Source organism: Castor canadensis, chromosome 11 (genome assembly GCF_047511655.1).
Source record: "Castor canadensis chromosome 11, mCasCan1.hap1v2, whole genome shotgun sequence".
Classification (NCBI taxonomy): domain Eukaryota; kingdom Metazoa; phylum Chordata; class Mammalia; order Rodentia; family Castoridae; genus Castor; species Castor canadensis.
In genome coordinates, this window is record NC_133396.1 from 61,269,125 (window position 1) to 61,288,572 (window position 19,448).

A 19,448-nucleotide genomic window follows, 5' to 3' on the forward strand; every position below is an offset into this window, starting at 1 on the left:
GCCTCCCAAGTAGCTAGGATTACAGGCATGAGCACTGGCAGAAATGTCTTAATCTGAGGTCACTAGTGGTTCTACATTCTTCTGGAATATGGAGCCCATAACTAACAGCTGCATGGATACCTGAGACTAAACCCGAATGTAGGCCTAGCCCAATGCACGGTTAGGAGGGAAAAAGAGATGCAAATTCCCATCCCTAAATCAAGCGACACCAAAGCCAAGACCAAGAAGTTTTAATAGCGGAAGGCGGGACTGGCGTCGGGGCGGAGAGAGGCCGGCGACAGCGTCAACTGAGGCAACAGAATACTCGTGCGTCATTAAGGGCAGTGTCATCGCGGAGGCCTCTAGGCCTCTCGATTTTGGTCTGCAAACCGCATGCACCTTTAAGGCAAGGATCGCTCCAGTCTCCAAAATCTCCCCAGCTCAGCCCAGGCCCCTCCAGCTCCGTTCCGTCTGAACAGCGGAAGCGCACGTTGTTTGCCGCAGTGTTGTCTCCAGGGGTCTTAGGCACCTCTACGCGAAGCGAGAAAGCCACTAGGTAGCTGCCGCCCAGACACCACAGGGGCTCACTCCATGCGCCCCACCTGCAAGGGAAAGGGAAACGCGCTGGCTCTTCCGGTGCTTCCTTTCCACTCCAGGCCACCCAAACCTTGAACTTCCAAGTCAGGGACTAAGTAAGCGACCTCAAAGGGTGGGGTCCAGCCACTTGACTTTCACCGAGTTGCAGGGGGTGACCTTTCATCCACTCCCTCTGCTATATCCACCCCTTACCTATAGCTCTGGAGGAACCTGCCTGCTGGCAGAGCGCAGAGAACAGAGCATAAGGAACAAACCCTCTCCCTAGGGACCCTTGGTCCCTTGCCCTCACCTTCCAGATTTGGACTCCACAACATGCGTATTGTGCTCGGCGTCCCCGCGAGTGCAGTGTAGTCTGATCCCGTTCAAAGCTGTGTCGTCGCCAGGAATCCCTTGAGGGGGCTCCACCTGCGTGGCAAGGAGAGGAGTCTGGGAATTGCCATTCTCGGCTCAGCGGCCCAACGTATCTCCGACCCCTCCACGACACAGGCCCGAGCCCTCACCTTGATCGAGAACCCGCTGGCGAAGAATCCGTCAGGACACATCTCAGGCCATGCCCAATCGCCCCAGGGACCCCCGTTAGTTACTTCGATGACCGACGTATATCCGCTCAGCCCACCAGCCGGTGCAAGTCTGTAGCACGTCGTCCACAGCAGCAACAGCAGCTTGGCTCGTGCGCCCAGCTCCATCCTGCAGTGTCTATGAGCCCGGCCTCTTAGGCAAATTTATACCAGCCGGGTGACTATCAGGGCTGAATTGCGGAAGGACCTCCAGGATTAAGTGACATTCAAAACTAATCCGCTACAGGAACCCTGCAAACTTGATTTCCTTCCCAGCTCTGGGAGGCAGAGGCTCCACGCACTAGGGAGGGAGGGGTGGTGAGAGCTGGTGAGATAAAATAACCACAGAAACTAGGAAACTAGGGTGGAGGGAGGGGGGGATCCAACATGGGAATCCCACTAGAGATCAGGAGCAACAGCAGGGATGAGCATCCTCCCAGAATGTGTGAACTGACACAGGGCAAGAATCCATGAACTGTAGTAGCTGGGAAGAGTCTTCTTACAGATTGGGGCCCTGAGGCTCTGAGCATCTGGCACACCAAGTTCACAACCAGAAAGAAAAGAACAATTCTAACAAGTTTGTAGGCAGGGGACTGAGAACCTCTAAGAACAGATAAAGCTGTTGCTTCCTTTGCTTTAAGTATTCTTGCATCCTTTCCCAGAATGCTTTTCCCTCCATGCCTACCTGGCTGGATTTGTTAAGGGACACCACCCCTCATTTTCCTGCTTCTCATACACATTCTTTTGTTTATTCAATATATACTTATTTAGCAATAATTTGTTTGGTACAAGCAATATTCTAAGTACTTAATGCGACCAAGAAAAACAAAGCCCTGGTCTTGATCAGAGATCACATTCCAGTGGGGGAAGAAATGAAAAATTCTGTCCCAATGAACCTTGAGCTCTGTGAAGACACTTTTGTATTCTGGAGGTCCAGTACAGCGAGTGGTCTGCAGAAGCAGTCAATAAAGATTGATCTGATGGATGATTGAGGAGCCAATGAGGAGTCTAAAAATTAAACCACAAGAATATAAAGGATAAAGCCTAAAATATGATTGAGAGGTCATGCACACAGATCAGGATAAGGTCTTCTGGAGATAGAACAGAGAATTTAGAAGTGGGTGTTCCCTGATCCCAGAGGACTCCCCATCTCTCCCCATAAACTTATTAAGTAAGATTTATGGGGCAATTATGGTCAGGTTTTCCACTTACAGTGTTTTCACATACATTATCACTTAATCCTCACATGAGGCTTGCAAAGGGCCTATTATTACCCTCAATTTCCAGTGAAGGGTACCCAAAGTCAGAGTTAATTTAGGATTCCACCTTTACTCATTAGAGAAGCTGGTTCTGACCTCAGCCTCTCTTCCAAGTACTCAGGCTGCCTCTTCCCATAAACTGACCCCCCCCGGGGAAGGAAATGCAAAGGCAGGCATGTCGCTGAGGCCCAATCCCCCAAATACTCATTCTGTCCTAGGTAGCTGCCCTCAGGGGCAAAGAACACAGGGGAGGGGGCCTTAGTAGATTAATTATTAACCCTTTGCACCTAGGAACACTACAGTCTCCTTCCCTCCTGGAGGCGAAAGGACACCGCCTGACTAGGGGCTGGTGAGGGGGCGGTGGTCCTGCTAGCTGCCATGGGGGTTGCGCTACCCTCCCCAGCCCTACAGCGCTGGTTCCGCCACGTAGTTTCTCTCACTATCTTCTTGCTGCTGCTGCTGCTGCTTTATCTCGGTGCACGGATTCTTGGTGAGTGGTCCCTTCCCTCACCTGCTCCAGGAAGAACCCCGGAGACCAGGCTCACGGAACCCAAACCTCTTCCCAAACCCTCACCCCTCTGCTTGCCTTTCCCCAGGCCTCCTGCCAGGCTGCAGGCCGGGGACCCAGTCCTGCATTATGGAGGGACCGCTGCTCATCCGGGTACGCTCGGGACAAGGCTGAGTCTGGAAGTTCATATAGGACCGTGAACAGGAGGAAGGGGGGCCAGGGTGAGAATCCGGTGAAGGGATTCTTCCTTCAGAAGCTGAGAGGAGAGCAGGAGGAACACCATCTATATCCTAGGAACAATTTCTTCAGAGCCCAAGTAAGTAAATCTAGCAGGCTTGGAACTCTGCTCTCACTCCCTTCCTGTCATGTCTACCCCCAGGTCCAGCCAGAGTTGGAACCCCTGGTAGCCCTGGAACATGAACAGCCTGCGTGTCTAGGGCCTCAGGGAATGCTAGGTCGCATAATGAAGCCCTTCCGCGCCAGTCTGAGTGCTGAAGGGGATGTGGAGTTGTCGCAGTACCTGGCTGGATGGAGGGAACTAGTCAGGTGAGTAGTTCCCACCCTTAAGGCAGTCCTTGCCTCCTTGTGATTCCATCGCCCTCTTTCAAATCATCCACCACCAAACACACAGGTTCCTAACTCCCCTCGGCTCCATCTTCGCCTTCGCCACAAGGGAGGCCTTCATCAAGGTGACAGCCCTTGAGGCTTGCGTGGATGGCCCAGATGCCGCGCACTACACGTCGCTAGCGACTATGGTGGTGTGGGAGCAACGAGCCGGACTGCTGGAACGACCAGGGACTGCTTCCAGGGACTCGATCGGATCCTCGGGTTCACGAACGCTGCTCTTGTTGCACCGCGCGCTGCGCTGGTCCCAGCTCTGCCTCCACCGGGTGGCGACAGGGACGCTCGGAGGCCCAGACGCCGGTGAGCAGTGCGGTGATGCCTACCGCACGGCCCTGGCCCCGCACCACCCATGGCTCGTCCGTCAGGCCGCCCGCCTTGCATTCCTTGCCCTCCCGAGTCGCGATCGCCTGCTGGAGCTGGCGTGTCCAGGCACCAGCGAGGCGGACGCGCGGGCTGCTCTGGCCCGGGCCGCCAGCACCCTGGAGGATGTCTACAACCGCACGCAGGGCCTGCTGGAGGGACATGGCCTGCTCCAGCTGGCTTAAGCACAGCGGTGGCCAGAGACCCGCCCAGAAAGGAGCACCCTAGGGCGGAATCAGCACAGCCCAAGGTCGCGCCCCCATCACTGGCCAGGGACGCAGGGAGCTGGCCGCCTGGGTAGCCCGCCTCCTCCGTGACGTCACCGCAGCTAAGGCGCGTCCTCGGCTGGGGATGGTTTGGGCTTCTCCCAGTATCCGCAATCTCTGGGAGATCAGAAGAGCTATGAGAATTAAAAGTATTCTTTGGCAGCTGTCGAAGTAGGGCGTTTTACGTGATGACGGTTTAAGGGAAAAAAAAAAAGAACAGGAATGTGGGAAGATGTGGAATGTGTCACCCCTGTTCCTGGCAGCCAAGAGATTCATGATCCCTCTGGCCTATCTCAACCACTCCTGTGGCTTCAGTTGCCGACCCTATGCCAAATCTCCAGCCCAGACCCATCCCCTAGACTCCACTGTCATACAGCCAACTCTTTCTTGGACTCTTCCCACAAACCTAACATGTCCAGGGCAGATCCCACCACCCTCCCCCCAGAAGTGCATCTCCTGTGTTCTCAGTGAATAACACTTTCTCCCTTCCACTACCTAAAGCCGAAACCCGTGCATCATGCCTCACACCAAGCAGGCACTTGGCTTCACAGGGTATGTTTATCAAACAACTCCTTGGCCACACCCACAACGGTAGTGAACATGAAAGAGCCTGCCCATTTCATACACTAAATCCCAAATTATACCTCCAATCCACTTTCTTCTGCACTCCAGAATTCTCTGTATGTAACTGCCTGTCTTACATTTCCACTTGGATGTCATCTAAGTGTAGCAAACCTAACATGTTCAAACTGAGCCATAGTCTTTACTAGCTCAGTAAGAAACTCCATTCTTCCAGGTCCTTAAACCAAAAACCTCATAATACTTACTCATGTTTCTTTTTCATCACACCAACATCCAATCTTTGAAAATCTGACCAGCTCCCATTTTCTCCCTTGCTCCTACTCTTGTAGAAGCCAACATTCTGTATCACCTGGATTGTTGCAATAACTTAATTGTTTCTCTGTCCATCTCCCTCTTTATGATGTATTGCCAGTAGAGCAGAAAAAGTGATTGTTACTTATTTATTTTAGTGGTGGTCCTGGGGGTTTGAACTCAGGGTCTGATGCTTGCTAGGCAGGCACTCTACCACTTGAGCCACTCCACCAGTCAGTGATCCTTTAAAATGCAGATAATACCGTGTCAGTTCCTTGCTCAAATTCTTCCAATGGCTTTCCATTGCACTGACTAAAATTGTTCAAAGTTTAGGCAGGAAATTTTCAGGATCATCTTTTCAGTGAGCATAAGATTTTATAAAGGTCCAACATGGTCTGCACTAACCAAATTCACCTCAATATACACTAAACATGTCAGATATGCTTCTGCCTCAGGAACTTTCTTCTTCCTAGTCCCTCTGTCCAAAATAATTTTCCCCCAATACATAAAATGTCTTTCCTCCTTAAACTAGAACAAGAACAAACTAGAGGTAAAGAAATAAAAAGGAAGAAAATAATAAAGACTAGAGCAGAGATAAACAAAATAGAGAATAGGAAAGTAAAAATATTTTAAAAAGGTCACAAAATAGACAGAGCTGGTGCTAGGGGCAGAGTTCAGTGGTAGAGTGCATGCTTAGCATGTATAAAGCCCTGGGCTCAATTCCGAGCTTCTCTTTCTCTCTCTCTCAAAAAATTGACAAACTTTTAGCTAGATGAACTGATATAAATTGCTAAAATCAAGAATGAGGTTACAGGGCTGGGTTTGTGGCTCAAGTGGTAGAGTACCTGCCTAGTTAGCTCAAGGCCCTGAGTTCTAATCCTAGTAGTGCACCTCCCCATTGTGAATGTACTAAATGGCAAATCACACTTTAAAATCATTAATTTCATTAATTTTAAATATCAATTTAAAAAATGTACTACGAGCTGTATATGTAGCTCATGGGTTGAATATTTACCTACCATGCTCGAACCCCTGGGTTAAATCCCCAGCATTGCATATAAAATTGTACAGTCTGAAGCAAAACAATGAAAAGTTTAAGACAAGAGTTAGCCATGTAGGAAGACCCTGTCTTGAAAAACAAAACAAAAAGACTCTCAGAAATAAAACAGCTGCAAATCTTTCTAGCACTGGATTAGAAAAAAAAAATTTTTAGGGGGTTATAACTCATGTCTGTAATCTTTGCTACTTGGGAGGTTGAGATCAGGAGGATCAGGGTTTGAGGCCATCTGGGGCAAACAGTTTACAGAAACCCCCATCTCTGAGATAATCAGAGCAAAATGAACTGGAACTGTGACTCAAGTGGTAGAGTGCCTGCTTTCCAAGTGTGAAGCCCTGAGTTCAAACACCAGTCCCACCAAATAAAATAAAATAAAACTTTTTTCTGACTGGGTACAGTGACTAATATTTGTAATACCACCTACGTGGGGGGAAGAGCTAGAGAGGCTCAGGGTTCAAGGCAAGCCTGGACAAAAACTTCACAAGACACCCATTTCAATAAGTAAAGCTGGGAGTGGTGGCACAAGCCTGTCATCTCAGCTACACCTTAGGCATAAATAGGAGGACCAAAGTCTAGGCAGGCCAAAACTTAAAACCCTTTCCAAAAAATAAAGCAAAACAAGGGCTGGGTCATGACTCATGCAGAAGAGCACCTGCCTAGCAAGTGTGAGGCCCTGAGTTCAAACCCCAGTACCACCCCCAAAAAAAATTAAAAATTAAAACTTTTGAGTTTCAAGGAGCACCAGTGAAGTAAGTGAAAAGACAAACCAATGGTGGAAAAAACCTGCAGCAGAAGACCTGCAGCATCTGCTTTCCAAGCACAAACTCCAGTCCCACCAAAAAAAAAAAAAAAAAAAAAAAAAGCAACTCATTTATCTGGTGTTTCTAATCTATAAAAAGAATTCATACAACTGAACAATAAAACTACAAATGGGCCAGGCGCTGGTTGCTCACACCTGTAATCCTAGCTACTCAGGAGGCAGAGATCAGGAGGATCTCCGTTTGAAGTCAGTCTGGGCAAATAGTTCTTGAGACCCCATCTCGAAAAAAACTTAACATTAGAAAAAGGGCTGGTGGAGTGGCTCAAGGTGTAGTCCCTGAGTTCAAACCCCAATACTCCAAAAACAAAACACAAATGGCTCAATTTTAAAATGAGCAAAGAATCTGAATAGATATTGCTCCAAAGAAGATATACAGACGGCCAATTAGCACGTGGAAATATGGTCAACATCACTAATTATTAAGGAAATACAAATCAAAACCACAAAATAGCACATCCACTAGCATGGCTATAATATAAAAGATGCACAATACCAAGCTTTGGGGAGGATGTATAAAAATTGTAACCCTCATACATGGCTGGTGGGAATGTAAAATGGTGCTACAGCTGAGGAAAAGAATTGTCGGTTTCTCAAAATGTTAAACACTGTTACCGTCCGAGTCAGAAATTCCACTCCTAGCATACGACCGCTATGCTACCTATATACCCAAGAGAAAAGAAAACATGGCGTAATCATTCCAACTCTCAATGTCAAATCTATTTTAGGAGCTTTTTCAACACAACTCCAATCAGATAGATTAGTACAGCGCAGCCAATGTAATTTTCTCCCCCAAGACTTTTTGTTGTTACCTTCTACACTGCCATCAAGTGCTCACCGTCGCAAAAGAACCGATCCAATACTATTTTTTCCCTTCTGCCGTCAACTGCGGCCTAGCTTCGCTTCCCGAAGGCGAAGACGATTAGCGAGAGTGACAGAGCGCTTTACGATAGTTGCTTTACGGCAGTACCGGAGGAGCAAGATGGCGGCCGCCTTAGTAGCTGCTCGAGGAGCGGGATCTGCACCGGCCTGGGGGCAAGAGGCCATCGCCCCAGACTGGGAAAACCGGGCAGTGTCCACCGGGGTGAGGAAAGAGTCCGAGTTCAGGAGATGTATACAAGGCCTGACGTGAGGGATGGATAAAGCCTGAGTGGGGTTACGAGAGCGGGTGGGGGAAAGAGAGGTGGACTGTGTTACGGGGGGTGTCGAGGGAGAGGTATTCTGGGGATGCTGGAGTGAGGTCGTGCCTTCGTGGTGGAAGGAGGAAGGTGGTCTGAATCGTCAAATTATGCATCCTGGGGGCAAGTGAAACCCCTGGGCTTTAAGGGTTGGAATCCTGCGCGTGTTGAGCTCCCACTAATGTTGAAAATAGGCCTGCAGTGCACGAATTTTGTATTCTGGAAACTGAGTGACGGATCGTTGAGAGTGGTGTTTGCTAGAGAATGTGAAAAGGCTCACACTCACCCTTCTTTCCCCAGACCACTATCATGGCTGTGCAATTTGATGGGGGCGTAGTTCTGGGGGCGGATTCCAGAACAACCACTGGGTGAGCTCAGGACAAATTTGTCTTCCCATCTTTCCCTCCTACCCTGTCTGCCGGCCCTTCCTTTTTTTGGTGCTGGGGATCAAACCCAGGGTCTAGCACATGCTAGGCCATCCCAGTGCATCCATACTGTCAAGAGACCACTGTGGGAAGAGAGGTTTCTCCTGTCCCTAGAGGTAAGGATTTGTCCCCCCTTCTCTCAGCTTCCCTCATCCTTTGGTGAAATATTTGTAAAAGTGCTCTCCGTCCAGCCTCCTTCAGTTTGTGTGAGGACCAATAGGTGATACTTGAGTTCCTATCCCTGAACCCTGAGGAAGTGGATAGAGATGGGATGGAGTGGAAGGCATGTGGGGTCTTTCACTATTCTGCTGTCCTGCAGGTCCTACATCGCCAATCGAGTGACTGACAAGCTGACCCCTATTCACGATCACATCTTCTGCTGCCGCTCAGGTTCAGCAGCTGATACTCAAGCAGTAGCAGATGCTGTCACTTACCAGCTTGGTTTCCACAGGTGCTGTGAACAGGGGAGGAGCAAGGGATCTGGGACCTGAGGTACTCCCGGGTCCTGATACTGCTTTCTTGTGACCCTCCCCCCTCAGCATTGAACTGAATGAGCCTCCACTGGTACACACAGCAGCCAGCCTCTTTAAGGAGATGTGTTACCGATACCGTGAAGATCTGATGGCAGGAATAATCATTGCAGGCTGGGACCCTCAAGAAGGAGGGCAGGTCAGTCAGCCCCACCCCACCCCCCACCAGAGCACTGGAATCATGCCTTTGATCTTTTCTCCATCCCAGTCATTTTCTACTTCTTCTTTTTTTTTTTTTTTGTCCCTACATCACTTACTATTAACTCACTCCCAGACCAGCCCCACAATGAACAGGTGAATATACGTATATTGGGAGAAGTTACAAGTAGTGACTTTTTCTTCCATCTGACAGGTTTACTCAGTTCCCATGGGAGGTATGATGGTAAGGCAGTCCTTTGCCATTGGAGGCTCCGGAAGCTCATATATCTATGGCTATGTTGATGCTACCTACCGGGAAGGCATGACCAAGCAAGAGTGTCTGCAGTTCACTGCCAATGGTGAGAACTTGGGCTTCTGGGCCTGTAATCTTCCAACTCTCTCTACCCAAGCCATTTTTCATTGCTTGCAGTATTCCCAGGAACTAACTCCAAGTCCAACTTCTTCCTTTTATCCACAGCTCTTGCTTTGGCCATGGAACGGGATGGCTCCAGTGGAGGGGTGATCCGCCTGGCAGCTATTGAAAAATCAGGGGTAGAACGGCAGGTACTTTTGGGAGACCAAATACCCAAATTCACCATTGCCACTTTACCACCCCCCTGAATCCTGGGGTTCTAGAATACATTAAGAAAGACCCCATACTAATAAAAAATTTAATAAACAGTTTGTGAAAGAGAATCTTTGTGCTTTCGGGTTTGTTTTCTGTTTTGTTTTGGTGATACTGGGGTTTGCATTCAGGGCCTCATGCTTGCTAGGCAGGCGCTCTACCACTTGAGCTACTCCTCCAGCCCTTTTTTGTATTGGGGATTTTTGAGATAGAGTCTTGATTTTGTTGCTCAGGCTGACTTTGAACCACGATCCTTCTGATCTCTGCCTCCTGAGTAGCTAGGATTTATGGGCGTGAGCCACCAGCGCCCAGCTTGTGTTCTTTTCTTGACCTCAGTACTGAACTTTGACCCACTTGTATTTGTGCAAACCACTGCACTGAGCTCAAAGGAAGTTAGAGAAAAGATGAAGGGAGTTTAGGAATATGCCATTGTTTACTAATCTTTGCATGGGTGTTTTTCAAACTTTTTTCTCCAGACTACTTTCCCCTACATTTCCTTTCCCTATTGTGTCCAAGTACTTAAACCACAGACTGTGGTTCCCTGTTCATTTCCAAGGTAGAACTTCGAATTCTGAGGCTAGGATTGCCTCCCCTGCTCTGTCTTCTGTCAGTCATCATGGGTGACTCCTGGCCCTAAAGCCAGAACTCTTTCAGCCTAGTTTCATGGTTTCCTCTCTCCACATTTAATCTCTGTCACCTCATCTTGTGGTTAGGGCTCAGTAATGTGACTTTCTTGGCTTTGGGGAAAGAGGTGGGATTCATCTGAAAGTGGAATTTTAGGTGATTGTTGGGTAGCAGAGGGCAGCCATGTGGAGTGCTTTTGGCTGGCTCTGGAAGTCACCATTACTATGGGAAGCTAAGGATGTACTCTGGCTCCTCCAACACTATCCCCACTCAAGCCAAGAACCTAAAGGTGCTTGATAACGCTAATTGACAGTGACATTCTTGGTTTTGCACAGAATTCTTTGGTCTATGGGTCTGGGAGCTGTAGAAGCCACATTTTAAAAACCTTATTCTAGAATACATAGAACACTACTCTGGACAGATTCAGAGGGCAGGAGGGATGATTCCTAATGTGTTGGTGAGGTCCTGAATAAAGTGAAGAACAGAGAATAATCTCTGACCCCCAAATGTATACCTCAAACTTAAATAGTAGGCAATACTTTTGACTTTCATGAGAAAATCTGTTCTCTCAGGCCTCCCTGCCTAAGCATCATCTTTGATTTTTCTTGCCCTTGCACTCTAGGTTCATTCTAATAGTTAAGTCCTAAAACTTTCTGAAAGTACATGTAGAGTTCATCTATGTCTCCACACAATCTCCACGCCATTAACCTGATCCATACTTGGTCTTATAAAAACCTTTTCCCACACAGAAACCAAATGGATCTTTGTAAATGTGAGACCGTGTTGTTTCCCTTCGGAATGCTCTTCAATGTCTTACTGTTTTACCTAGAATACTCTGATTTTTTTCCATGACCATTACACTCAATAGTTCTCCTAACCTTGACATTCTAGTCACTAGCTTTTTTTCCCTGTTTTCTAGAACCTGTGGGATTTTTGCATTTGCACTTAACACTTGCTGCTTCTTCTATGATCCCCCACCCATTCAGGTGCTGGGCATTGAACCGAGGGCCTAGCACATGATAGGCAAGCACTCTACTGCTGAGGACAACCTTAGCCCAGTGAATTTTTTTTTTTTTTTGGCAGTATTGGGGTTGGAACTCAGGGCCTCATACTTGCTAGGCAAGCATTCTACCACTTGAGCTTGAGCTGCTGCACCAGCCCCTTTTTTGTGTTGGGTATTTTCCAGTTAGGGTCTCACAAACAGCTTGCCCAGGCTGGCTTCAAACCATGATCCTAGGATTACAGGCATGAGTCACTGCTGTCCAGCCCCCATGAATTTTTTTTAAATTTATTCTTTAGAGTAATTTTAGGTTCACCACAAAAATTGAGTAGAAGGTACAGAGAGTCCCCACATATGCACAGCCTCTCTCACTGTCAACATCCTGTGCCTCCTTATGAACATCCTGCACCAGAGTGGTACATTTGTTAGAATCAGTGACCTACATTGACACACTCCCCAACTTTCCCTTAGCTGCTTGTTCAGGTCTCAGCTCAAATGTCACCTCATCAGAAAGGCCTTCCCTTATCCCCTGAAACTGAAGAAGCACCACTCACATTACCCTGTTTAATTTTCTTTACAGCGGCACCTGTCACTATTACCACACTTATTTGTTTACTTATTTACTATCTGTCTACGTCTACTAGAAAGTCAACTTGGTAAGAAGAAGGAATTCTTCCTGGCTCATTGATACATTCTCATGCCTGACAGGGAATAGACACTAGATATTAAATGAATAGATATGCTTTGCCACCTGCTGTCCTTGCTCAGCAGACATGTTCTCACTGCACTCAACTCTGAAGCTTGATTTCAGCAAACTTAGTTTCTGATCAACCTCATGTTCATCATTCTGTGTTCCACTTTCCACCTCAGCCCTGTACCCCAGCCCTAAGGTAGTCGCCAACTACTTCCCTAGCACACTCATACACACACTTGACAACTCTGAACAAATTTAATGAGCAGGTCATGATAGACTTGGGGGAGCCCAACACTGAAACCACTGAGCGATGCGGTGAAGGAAGATTGCCAAGTCTTCCTGGAAGTTCAGCCCTCAGTTGTCCCCTTCAAATGGTGGAGTCATTGGCGGAGGCCATGTCATGCAGCTGGTGGCGAAAGGAGAGTCGGGCTTTCCGGCTGAAGTAGGCACCAGTCCCTGGGGAGGGCAGCTCTCTTTCAGCCACAATAGGGGCTATAGCTGGACCAGGATTTGGAGGGACAGAAGAATCCAAGCCTAAAAGAATTAGAGGAAGAAAGGGGGATTGTGGGTCACAGTTCAACTCCCCTCCTCCTCCCACCCATGGTTGAGGAGGAAGGAAGCTAGGAAAGATGTATAGGGACCTGAAGGAGTGAAGAGTATTTGTGACAGCAGCAGGGATGCGGAGAGGGGATGTTGAGATCAGGGCTGGCTTCATAGGGATGCAATGCAAGCAGCCACAAAGGGCCCCCAAGTCTCCTGCTCAGAAGGGGCTCCATGTTTGAGATAGTACTCTTCTGTCACCATTTTGAAATTCTTAAAAGTTTTACCATTTTGCACTTAGCACTGTAGAGTTTTTAGTCAGCCCTGTAAGGACATGAAGAATCCACCTCCCACCAGGGATCCTTTTCTGTTTGCCAGTTTAAGGGTTTATCTGTCACTTGGTATCTGTCTGTCTGTCTGCCCAATAGCCCCCTTTCCCTGAGTGGACCCCCATACCTGCTGCTCTTTCAGTCCCCCGCTGTCTCCGGCACCCACACCATGGAAAACACCATACCCCCTTCAGACCCATCTCAGCAATGGAGGAAAACAGGGTGCTGGCAATGGCTAGGAGCGCCCCAGGGAGAGGAGTGTGGTTTCCAAGCCCCCCCACTGTGGGCAAAATTACCACTTAGCCTCAGACTGCCTGGTGATTATAGGCGCCAGAGGATGGAAGGGGGGAGAAAAGAGAGGAGGGAAAGAATGGGGAAATACCCCCATCCGAGCACCTCTTTTTGTGCCCCCTTAACTTTGGAGTGCTCTCTGGTCCCCATAGAAAAGCAGGAAGATGTTGGGAGGGGTAGCATGCCAGAGGACAGACACAAAGGTGCAGTAACAGTGAACACTCAACAGACATGCTTAACAACTTTGTGCCAGGCAAGATATTGCTGGGGATGGGGGTGGGGGGTTGCTGTTTGGGTTTTGTTTTGATGCTAAGGATCAAACCCAAGGCCTGTGCTACATGTACTCTACGTCTAAGCCTTCCCCAAGTCTTCCTTTCTTTTTTCTTGCAGCACTGTGGGTTGAATCCAGGCCTCCTGCATGCTAGGCAAAGGCTATACTACGGAGCTACAGCCCCATTTTCATTTTAGAGGTTTTTGTATTTGCCTTTTGGGTTTTATTCCATTTTAGAGTGAGAATTTTGAATGCGAAGATGTACAAATTTAAAGAATACTTTTATTTTTATTTTTTGGTGGTACACATTTGCTAGGCAGGCACTTTACCATTTTATCACACCCAAAACCCTCTTCATTTTAGTTTATTCAAAGATAAGGTCTGGAGTTTTTGTCCCAAGCTGGCCTTAGACTGGGATCCTGAGCCTCCAAAATAGCTATGATTACAAATATGTACCACTGCACCTGACTTGTATGTTGAGATGGGGGTCTCAGTAGCCAAAAGCCCAGGTTGGCCTCAGACCAATATCCTCCTGATCTCCATCTCCCAAGTAGTTGGGATTATAGTCATGAGACTGTGACCAGCCCTTATTTTTTTAGAAAGAGAAATTTTATCTGGGGAAAAAATGTTGTGTTCTCATTAAATGGTCTTTTTTTGTTTTGTTTTTATTTGTGTGTTTAATTTTTTTGAGATAGGGTCTTTATATAGCTCAGAGTGGCCTTAAACTGAAATCTTCCTGCTTCAGCCTCCTGAGTGCATGCTTATAGACACAACATGCACCACTGTACCATCTGATCTGCTAAGCTTTTTTTTTTTTTTTTTCAGTACTGGAGTTTGAACTCAAGGCTCATATTTGCTAGGTTCTACCACTTGAGCCACTGCACCAGCCCCTTTTTGGTGTTGGGTATTTTCTTTGTGACTCTATTGGGAGGTGACACAACCTTTATTTTTTTCTTTATTGTTGTGCTGGGTGGGGGTACATTGTTGCATTTACAAAGGTTCTTACAATGTATCAAATGTATCATACTTGAATTCACCCCTTCCACCTCTCTCCTTTATCCCCCCTCCCCTGGTTCCTGGAACAGTTTCAGCAGGTATCATTTTTGCATTTACATACATATGTACTCCTTATTTACACCGTATTGATCCTACTACCCCCTCTTCCTGCCACTTCCCCCTCCCACTGGTTCCAAACCCACCCACCCCCCATGTTGGGTATTTTCAAGATAGGGTCTCTTGAACTATTTGCCCGAGCTGGCCTTGAACCACGATCTTCCTGATCTCTGCCTCCCAAGTAACTAGGATTACAGGCGTGAGCCACCGGTGACCAGGTCTGGCAGTTCTTGCACATTTTGTCTGAGTTGTTTTGTTGTTGTTTGAGATGTGGGTCTCACTGTGCTGCTCACGCTGGTCTCTAAAAACTCAGGTTCAAGTGTTATGACTAAAGTGTGTACCACTGCACCTGTGTCCAAGCATTCTTGTCCCTTTTCAAGGGACATTCATCTCACCTAATCTTGTTAATGACAGGCACCATGCTCTACCACTGAGTTGCACCCAGTTCTCAATGATCTTTTGAGGTGTTATCACGTTTGAGGAAAAGGGAAGCACTAAGAGATAGCCTAGCTTCCCAAGGTCACACAGTCAGTTATCTAGAGCAGGAATCCCAACCCAAGTTAATCTGCCTCCAGAGTCTGCTCCACAGACATCACACTGAGCTTACCAAGCTTGTCCAAAGGCATTGATGACCTCACCAGGTCTAGGATGGCCAGAGTCCAGGCTGGGACCTTCAGGTTCGAGCACATAGACAAGTATTCCATGTGCCCTGGAGTAAAGCTGTACAGATGCTGTGTCATTACTTACAGGTGCCAGGATGTGGGAAATGTTAAGAAGCATTGCTGACTTCACTATACTACCTGACAAGACAGAAATCTGAAGGCTGGGGACATGGCTCAAGTAGTACATGAGGCTCTTAGTTCAAATACTAGTACTGCCAAAAATAATCAAAATAACCCACCAGAAAGAAATCTGGTAGATTTGAGATTTATTTGGTTGTTGTTTTGCTTTTGTGGTACAAATGATCAAACCCAGAATATCATGCATACTACATAAGTGCTCTACCACTGAGCTACACCCCAATCCCTGTCTTTTTTTTTTTTTTTAAAGAATTTTATTAAGGGAGAGGAAAAGGGGAATAAAGGAGAATGATGGAGGGGATAAATCTAAGATATATTGTAAGTATTTGTAAGTATCACAATGTGTCCCCAGTACAACAATAATATGCTAATTAAAATTTTTTTAATGAATTTTATTAAAAGCCAGGTGTTGGTGGCTCACAGGGTCATGGTTTGTGGACAACCTGGGCAAATAGTTCCCAAGATCCCATCTCCAAAATGACCAGACCAATAATGAACTGGACATGTGGCTCAAGCAGTAGAGGATTTGCTTTGTAAGTGAAAGCTCTGAGTTCAAACCCCAGTACCACTAAAAAAATTTTTTTTATTGAGGTAAAAGTGTACATACAATTAACACATTAATACAGATATCATTTTTTTTTTGCCAGTACTGAGTTTTGAACTCAAGGCCTTGCACTCATTAGGCAAGTACTCTACCACTTTAACCATACCTCCAGTATGCTACATGCATTTTAATGTACAATTCCATGAGTTTTGTCAAGTATATACACTCATGTAATCATCACTCCAATGAAAATAACAGACATTTCTACCACTCCAGTGAGCTCCCTTGTAGAGTCCCTTCACAGGCAATCTTTTCCCCTATGCCCTGCCATAGGCAACTACTGATCGATTTCTACTGCTAACAATTGGCTTTTGCCTGTTGACTGAGCTTTACGTAAAGTCTGGGGGCATAGCTCAAGTGATAGAGCACTTGCAAACGTGAGGCCCTGGATTCAATCCCCAATACTGCTAAAGAAAAAAAAGAAAAAAGAAAAAGAACTTTACATAAATGGAATTATGTAACATTACTTTTGTGCTCTTGTGTGTTGGTTCTTCCAGCATAGTAGGTTTTTTGTTTTTTGAGGTACTGGGACTTGAACTCAGGGCCTTCACCTTGAGACACTCCACCAACCTTTTTTGTGAAGGGTTTTTCGAGATAGGGGCTTTCGGAACTATTTGCCTGGCTGGCTTTGAACTTCAATCCTCCTGATCTCTGCCTCCTGAGTAGCTAGGATTACAGGTGTGAGCCACTGGCGCCCAGCCAGCACAGTGGTTTTGATACTCATCCATATTATATGTATTAATAGTTCATGTGTTTAAAGCTTCATTGTGACATAATTCAGAACATACCATAAAATTCACCCTTTTAAGATACGTAATTCACAAGTTCAAACCCCAATACTATATACATATGTGTGCATATATATATACACACACACATACATATATACATATATATGCAAACATATAGTTCAGTGGTTTTACTATATTAGCAGAGTTGTACAACTATCACAACTAACTTTGTAACATTTCCATTAACCCCTAAAGAAACCCTTATATTCATTAGGGGTCACTCTCAGTCCCTCCTCCCTAATCCCTACCAACCAACAAATCTTTTTTGGCAATATACAGCGGTTTGAACTCATAACCTCATACTTGCTAGGCAGGCACTCTTACCACTTGAGCCACTCTACCAGCCCACAAATCTTCTTACTGTATCTATGGATTTGCTTATTCTGAACATTTTATATAAATAGAATCTTATAATGTGTGGCCTTTGTGTCAGATTTCTTCCACTGGCATATTTTCAAAGTCCGTTCTGTGGGTAGTAGCATGTATCAGTACTTAGTTTCTTTTTCTGATGGAATAATATTACATTGTACATTCCTGAGTTGATGGACATTTAGCTTGTTTCCACTTTTTGGCTATCATGAATAATGCTGTTACAAACATCAATGGAGGATGTATGCTTCATTTCTCTTGAGTATTTACTTAGAAATGCTATTCGTGGGTCATATGATAACTCTAAATTTAACATTTAGACTATTTTTGAATAGCTGCACCATTTTTACACTTTATTCTTGTTTTTTTCTTTTGCTTTGTAATATTCTTCTGTTAGACTATACCACAGGGCTGGGTATGTAGCTCATTGATAATTTGCCTAGCATGCATGAGACCCTAAGTTCAACCTCCAGCATCATAAAAAAAAATATGATTATACTGCAAATGAATCAAAATCAAAAACTTTGCCAGGTGTGGTGGCTCATCCTTATAATCCCAGTACTCAGGAGGCTGAAACAGGAGTATTAGGAGTTTGAGGCCAGCCTGGGTTACATAGTAAGTTCCAAGGCCAGCTTGGGCTACTCAGTGAGGCACTGTCAAAAACTCAAGAACTGGAAGTGTGGCTAAGCCACAGAGCATCTGCCTAGCAAGCATGAAGCCCTGGTTCAAACACCAGGATCATAACAAACAAAACAAAAACTTTTTATTCAAAAGTCTTTTCTTTTTTTGGAGGTACTGAAGGTTGGATTCGGGGCCTTTCGTTTGCTAGGCTCAACCACTCGAGCCTCTCTGCCAGTCCTTTTTGTGTTGGTTATTTTGGGGTAGGCTCTTGTTTTATGCCAGGCCAGGCCTGGACCAAGATTCTCTTATTTGTGCTTCCCAGAGTAGCTGGGATGATGGCATGTGTCACTGTGCCCAGCCATTGGTTGAGATGGAGTCTCACAAACATTTTGCCAGGTCTAGCCTGGAACCATGATCTCTGCCTCTGAAGTATCTCAAAGTACAGGCCTGAGTCACCTGGAGTTTTGGTTTTTTTTTTTTTTGGTGGCACTGGGGTTTGAACTCAGGACCTCGCCCTTGCTAGGCAGGTACTCTACCACTTGAGCCATGACCCCCAGCCCCCCTGAGTCACCTGGAAAAGGCACGATTATTAAGAAAATGAAAAACCAAGCCACAGCCAGGCACCCATGGTTTATGCCTGTAAGCCTAGCTCTTTTGGAGACTGAGATCAGGAGGACTGTAGTTGGATGCCAACCTGGGCAAACAGTTCGAAAGACTCCATCTTCAAAATAACCAGAGCAAAGTGTACTGGAGGTGTGGCTCAAGTGGTAGAGTACCTGCTTTGCAAGCCTGAAGCCCTGAGTTCAAACCCCAGTTCCACCAAACGAAAAAAAATTCAGCAAAAGACTTGAACACTTTATGAAAGATATATGACCGCCGGATGCCAGTGGCTTATGCCTGTAATCCTACTGACTCAGGAAGCAGAGATCAAGGTTGGAAGACAGCTTGGCAAATAGTTCAAGAGATCCTATCTCAAAAACACCAATCACAAAAAAAGGACTGATTGAGTGGCTCAAAGTGTAGGGCCTGAGTTCAAGTCCCAGTACCGAGTAAAACAAAAAGATATATAAATAGTAAACATATGAAACATGGTCAACATCATTAACATTCAGAGATATGCAAATGAAACTAACGATATACCTACTGGAATGGCTAACACTAAAGAGTGACAGTATTAATACTGTTATAGTAAATACGTAGTTATAGAAGTACTGTACGTTGATTTTGGAAATGTAAAGCAGAATGGCCATTTTGAAAAACAGTTTGGCAGGTCTGATTTTGTTTTGGAAACAAAGTGTTGCTATATATCCCAAGCAGGCCTTGAACCTGTGATCCTCCCATGTCAGCTGCTCCAGTGTTGGGATTACAGTCCTGTACCATCATGTATGGCTCTTGGTAGTTTCTTCTGTTTGTTTTTTTGGTGGTGAGGCTTGAACTCAGCGCCTACACCTTGAGCCATGCCATCAGCCCTTTTTTTGTGATGTTTGTTTGAGATAGGGTCTTGTGATCTATTTGCCTGGGCTGACTGGAACCTCGATCCTCCCGATTGCTGCCTCTTGAATAGCTGAGATTACAGGCGTGAGCCGAAGATTCCCGGCTTCAGTTTCT

At 46.2% G+C, this 19,448-nt stretch overlaps 4 protein-coding genes across 10 annotated transcripts; 2 read left to right on the forward strand and 2 right to left on the reverse strand.

The window, feature by feature from the left end:
* Positions 1 to 214: 214 nt before the first annotated feature.
* Positions 215 to 7,855, reverse strand: Vmo1 (vitelline membrane outer layer 1 homolog). 6 transcript variants are annotated; one of them, XM_074047057.1, is made up of 5 exons: positions 7,736 to 7,855; positions 2,030 to 2,141; positions 1,077 to 1,272; positions 866 to 981; positions 215 to 581 (listed from the first exon to the last, which is right to left on the reverse strand). In XM_074047057.1, exons 3-5 carry the CDS (start codon positions 1,260 to 1,262, stop codon positions 284 to 286), a joined length of 600 nt encoding a protein of 199 aa, XP_073903158.1. In that variant the 5' UTR covers positions 1,263 to 1,272; positions 2,030 to 2,141; positions 7,736 to 7,855; the 3' UTR covers positions 215 to 283. The 6 variants fall into 6 exon arrangements, with proteins under 6 accessions (XP_073903158.1, XP_073903157.1, XP_073903155.1 ...); XM_074047056.1 differs by having other exon boundaries at positions 7,710 to 7,850; XM_074047054.1 differs by having other exon boundaries at positions 1,077 to 1,434; positions 7,710 to 7,850.
* Gltpd2 (glycolipid transfer protein domain containing 2) lies at positions 2,315 to 4,312 on the forward strand. 2 transcript variants are annotated; one of them, XM_074047052.1, is made up of 4 exons: positions 2,315 to 2,882; positions 2,989 to 3,053; positions 3,280 to 3,446; positions 3,574 to 4,312. In XM_074047052.1, exons 1-4 carry the CDS (start codon positions 2,771 to 2,773, stop codon positions 4,067 to 4,069), a joined length of 840 nt encoding a protein of 279 aa, XP_073903153.1. In that variant the 5' UTR covers positions 2,315 to 2,770; the 3' UTR covers positions 4,070 to 4,312. The 2 variants fall into 2 exon arrangements, with proteins under 2 accessions (XP_073903153.1, XP_073903151.1); XM_074047050.1 differs by having other exon boundaries at positions 2,337 to 2,882; positions 3,532 to 4,312.
* Positions 7,851 to 9,864, forward strand: Psmb6 (proteasome 20S subunit beta 6). Its single transcript, XM_020161255.2, has 6 exons — positions 7,851 to 7,981; positions 8,376 to 8,443; positions 8,820 to 8,951; positions 9,040 to 9,169; positions 9,383 to 9,527; positions 9,647 to 9,864. The coding sequence occupies exons 1-6, from the start codon at positions 7,880 to 7,882 to the stop codon at positions 9,787 to 9,789; spliced, it is 720 nt and encodes a 239-aa protein (XP_020016844.2). The 5' UTR covers positions 7,851 to 7,879; the 3' UTR covers positions 9,790 to 9,864.
* Positions 9,865 to 12,360: 2,496 nt separating this feature from the next.
* On the reverse strand, positions 12,361 to 13,180 carry C11H17orf114 (chromosome 11 C17orf114 homolog). The gene is made up of 2 exons (XM_074048942.1): positions 13,108 to 13,180; positions 12,361 to 12,645 (listed from the first exon to the last, which is right to left on the reverse strand). Exons 1-2 carry the CDS (start codon positions 13,178 to 13,180, stop codon positions 12,479 to 12,481), a joined length of 240 nt encoding a protein of 79 aa, XP_073905043.1. The 3' UTR covers positions 12,361 to 12,478.
* Positions 13,181 to 19,448: the final 6,268 nt, after the last annotated feature.

Excerpts from the sequence above, each read along its gene's own strand:
- Vmo1 (XM_074047057.1), bottom strand. The coding sequence starts at position 1,262 with ATGGAGCTGGGCGCACGAGCCAAGCTGCTGTTGCTGCTGTGGACGACG. Across the intron at positions 982-1,076 it reads CCAGCGGGTTCTCGATCAAG|GTGGAGCCCCCTCAAGGGAT; the intron begins GTGAGGGCTCGG and ends CTTGCCACGCAG. Across the intron at positions 582-865 it reads GTGGAGTCCAAATCTGGAAG|GTGGGGCGCATGGAGTGAGC; the intron begins GTGAGGGCAAGG and ends TTTCCCTTGCAG.
- Gltpd2 (XM_074047050.1), top strand. The coding sequence starts at position 2,771 with ATGGGGGTTGCGCTACCCTCCCCAGCCCTACAGCGCTGGTTCCGCCAC. Across the intron at positions 2,883-2,988 it reads TCTCGGTGCACGGATTCTTG|GCCTCCTGCCAGGCTGCAGG; the intron begins GTGAGTGGTCCC and ends GCCTTTCCCCAG. Across the intron at positions 3,054-3,279 it reads AGGGACCGCTGCTCATCCGG|GTCCAGCCAGAGTTGGAACC; the intron begins GTACGCTCGGGA and ends GTCTACCCCCAG.
- Psmb6 (XM_020161255.2), top strand. The coding sequence starts at position 7,880 with ATGGCGGCCGCCTTAGTAGCTGCTCGAGGAGCGGGATCTGCACCGGCC. Across the intron at positions 8,444-8,819 it reads GATTCCAGAACAACCACTGG|GTCCTACATCGCCAATCGAG; the intron begins GTGAGCTCAGGA and ends GCTGTCCTGCAG. Across the intron at positions 9,528-9,646 it reads TCTGCAGTTCACTGCCAATG|CTCTTGCTTTGGCCATGGAA; the intron begins GTGAGAACTTGG and ends TTTTATCCACAG.
- C11H17orf114 (XM_074048942.1), bottom strand. The coding sequence starts at position 13,180 with ATGGGTCTGAAGGGGGTATGGTGTTTTCCATGGTGTGGGTGCCGGAGA. Across the intron at positions 12,646-13,107 it reads GGGGACTGAAAGAGCAGCAG|GCTTGGATTCTTCTGTCCCT; the intron begins GTATGGGGGTCC and ends TAATTCTTTTAG.